We start from the raw sequence: 3,997 nt of genomic DNA, 5'->3' as shown, positions 1-3,997 counted from the left end.
GCCTGGCTGGGGGCGTGGCCCCAAACCGCGGCTTTGTGCAGGAGCCTTTGCAAGCCACTGGGGGTGGGGCGGAACATCCCCGTGTCCCTATAGCGAAGCTGGGATGTTCTGCCCGCCAGGTTGCTTGGCGCCTACACCCATAGGCTCTGAGTGGCCAGGGGGCATTATGGGACCCCTGCCACTCAGGACCTAAGCATGGGCCTACAGGCTAGGAGTGGCCTGGGTCTGGAGGATGTTTCCTGGACCCAGGCCGCTCAGCGCCTGCATATGCAAATTAACTGCCATCTTGTTTGCTCTGATTGGCTGTGGGCGTAGCGAAGGTGTGGTCAATTTGCATGTTTCTCTATTATAAGGTAGGATATTTAAGAAATATTAAATAGCTAAAATTTTATTTATCTAATTTCTACCTCAGTGGATATGGGAGGAAGTAACAGAGGAACTTCACTGGAAAGGTTTATAAGACAGGGGATTTGAAGAAGGGTGGGTGGTATTACAAACTTGTATATATTATTTTTTAATGGAAATTTCCCTTATATGATTGTCCTGGGACAGTTTTTTATGGCTGACCGAGTAGGAGTATGTCAATAGTCAAGATATAATGTCTATACCATAAAATTTAACAGTATGGCCTGAGCAGTGGGCTAAGTGGTTGAGCATTGACCGATGAGCCAGGAGGTCACAGTTTCATTTCTAGTCAGGGCACATGACAGGGTTATGGGCTCCATCCCTAGTGGGAGGTATGCAAGAGGCACCTGATCAATGATTCTCTCTCATCAATGACGTTTCTCTCTCTGCAATTCTTTCCTATTTCTGAAATCAATAAAATTAAAAAATAAAAATAAGAGCATATTAAAAAATGTTAACAGAATGTATTTCTAACAATACTTGAAGGTGGGTTATAATTGTACTAGAACTAATTCTGAATATTTCTCACTTAGTAATGGTAAGCATAGCTCTGTGATATTTTACCTGTCAAATCAGATGGTAGCTGACTGGAGTTGAAGTAGAGGAGAAGCTTTATCAAACTTGCTGTGATAGCCTGTCCTTTGGGTGAAGACTATACCAGAGATAGAAGATCAAGCTCATTCATTACCAACATGAAGCTTACAATGCCAGTAGGTGGGGAAAAGGGGTGGTGGATCACCTATTGAATATTGGCATAGTGCAGGTCTAGTAACAGTGCACATCGCTTCCACACCCATCCTGTTAGCTATAATATAGGCTACATAGTCGCATCTTTCAATGTACAGATATGGCAGAAAAATGTGTTCTACTGTGTTTCCAGGGATAGCAACCAAAATGGTTGACAAAAAGTGAAATTTCTGCCAGGTAGCAAGCATAAATACCTTAGAATTTAGTTTTAATGGGGAGTAAAATATCGAATAGTCAGGATTCACAGTAAACAAGTCTAACAACAAAGTGAGAATGCCGATATGAATAGAGAATAAGTCATGCAGAGACAAATATTATTGGAAGGTTGGGGTTTTCAGCCTATTTATCTCTCCTTTTAATTGGATTCACTGACTCCTTTTTCCTCTGCATCTTTAAGAGGAATGCCATCTTTTTAATTGAGTCATGGAAAGCTTGTTTTACTTGCTTGTTTCTCAGTGAGTAAATAAAGGGGTTCAACATGGGTGAAATGGAAGTAATAAGGAGTGAAACACCTTTATTTATAGCTACCTCGTCCTTGGCTGAAGGTTTGACATAAATGAAGATGCAGCTTCCATAAGCAATGGAAACCACAATCATGTGGGAAGAACACGTGGAAAAGGCCTTTTTCCTTTGCTGGGCAGAGGGAAACCTTAGAATAGTCCTGATGATATAAATGTAGGAAAGAACCACACATATGAGGGTCATGATGAATGTCAACACAGCACACACGATAACCATCTGTTCTATCAACCAGGTGTCTGAGCAAGAGATCTTCAGCATAGGAGATGCATCACAAAGAAAATGATCAATGACGTTTGAATCACAGAATTCCAGGCCCAAACCCAGACTGAGTGGTGGGAGAACGATCATCAGTGCTGCTACCCAACAGGAGAAAATGATGTTCTTGCAGACTCTGCTGTTCATGATGGCAGTGTAATGCAGGGGTTTGCAGATGGCCACGTAGCGATCATAGGACATGGCAGCCAGAAGAAAAAATTCTGTTACTGCAAAGATGTCTGTAAACAAGAGTTGACTGAAACAAGCATTATAGGTAATGGACTTGTCCCCAGATAATAGGCTATATAGGAATCTGGGAACACAGGCAGTAGTGAAAGATATTTCCAAGAAGGAGAAATTTTGAAGGAACAGATACATAGGTGTTTTTAGGTGGGAATCAATCAGAGTGAGGGTGATGATGGTTAGGTTTCCAGATAGACTCAACATGTAGGAAAGAAACAGAAAGATAAAAAGCAATATTTTCAGTGGAGTGTCATCAGTCAGTCCCAGCAAGATGAAGGTTGTCACTGTAGTTTGGTTTTTCATCCTTAAATATTTTGCCCATTCTGCTTCAAATAATAAGTCTTTATATGAGGAACTCCAGAGTCCTGGTCATCTTCTAATCTCAAAAGAAGTAAATCAGTGAGTGATTACTAGATCAGTGGGAAAGTAAGCATATCATACATTCCAATATTTGATTATCTCTTTTTGTTACATAAACTGACTGTTCATATTTAAATCACATATTCGCACTATGGCTTGTAATTACAATTTAACTGTAATTGGTTTTCGTTTGACATATTATATTATAAACATCAATGAAAGCAAGTCCTAAAAATGGCTTTTGTATCTACTATTCTTACTTCTCCCTACTTCCTAGAAGTTGCTTTTCTACAATTTCTTCTTTTTTTAGAGATCTAAGGGGAACAATAATTAAGTTGCTCCTTGAACTCAGGCAAAAAAGCCTTAGAAAGTCACACAGTCTTCCCATTCGAAAGATTGGTATGTTATTAGCAAAAGGGTGTTGTCCTGTCTAGTGTGACGTGAAACTAAAGACAAACCTTAGATACTTGACAAATTTCCTGCACTGCAATTTGCCACAGTAATACTATCGTTGTCTTATAACTTATACAGAGAACTACTAGGTCTTAAGAGTAATATGGGCAAAGGAAACAAAAGGTCCCAGGCTGTGATGCACATGAATAGATGTTTGAGGACCAGAACAGAGGATGGATACTGACACCTTTGCTTCTTATCACATTGAAATGATGTAATTGCTCCAGAACCAAGCTGAACCTGGGTTGAGGGAGACATGAAGATGATTCCCTAGAGTTAGGTGGTGTAGTTTGGTAGGAAGGGAAGACTGATATTATGTTAATAAATCAGTTAATAAAAATATTTATTTATTTTTTTAGAGTGAAATGGAGTTTTGTGACTGAAACATTAATTTAAATTCTTTCAATCACTCTTTTTTCCCTTCTCATTATAAATCTTAAGCTTCTTAGCATATGGAGAGCTTTCTAATACTTATGCTATTGTTCCAAAAAATTTCCCTCATTTCCTGTTTTTTTCCTACTAGCGTATTTGCATTGGCTCATACCATATACCAGCAAGAGACATTATATCATAGTGATTAAGAGTATGACCTATAGAGTCGGGCTGCTGGTGTCATCTCTCCTGATTCAATTTGCTTCCCTAGACTTATCTACTAGCGGTTTCCATTAAAGGTGATGCTTAAAATTACTTGTGGAGATTCTCAGATGCTGGTCCATGTGTTTTTAAAGATCTCTACACTTGTAATCTCTAAGTGCTCTATTCCTATTTTAAGTTTTGGTTTAGGCATTAGTTCCACCAGGAATCTACAACTTTTTCAGATAGATGTATCTTTTCTTCTTACTCCTCCCACTGTAGCCTATGATTATTATTTATTATTCTCTGATGACTAAATTGTGAAACTGTATAAACAAATTTTATTTTGGCATTGTTTTGTCCCAAGCAGCCAGCTTATCTCCAGGAGCAAAGTAAGAGTTCCTTAAAAGTTTGTGGAAATAAAGAAAGTATGACTATC

The 3,997-nt window shown here is 38.9% G+C and overlaps 1 protein-coding gene across 1 annotated transcript; it reads right to left on the bottom strand.

Annotated features, from left to right (window-relative positions):
- Positions 1-1,491: 1,491 nt before the first annotated feature.
- LOC307101057 (olfactory receptor 6C2-like) lies at positions 1,492-2,475 on the bottom strand (the record flags this gene model as incomplete). Its single annotated transcript, XM_079773783.1, has 1 exon — positions 1,492-2,475. One exon carries the CDS (start codon positions 2,473-2,475, stop codon positions 1,492-1,494), a length of 984 nt encoding a protein of 327 aa, XP_079629909.1.
- Positions 2,476-3,997: the final 1,522 nt, after the last annotated feature.

Source organism: Cnephaeus nilssonii (genome assembly GCF_951640355.1).
Source record: "Cnephaeus nilssonii genome assembly, chromosome: 6".
Taxonomy (NCBI): Eukaryota; Metazoa; Chordata; class Mammalia; order Chiroptera; family Vespertilionidae; genus Cnephaeus; species Cnephaeus nilssonii.
Note: the sequence above shows the minus strand (reverse complement) of the source record. Positions and strands in the feature narration are given on the sequence as shown.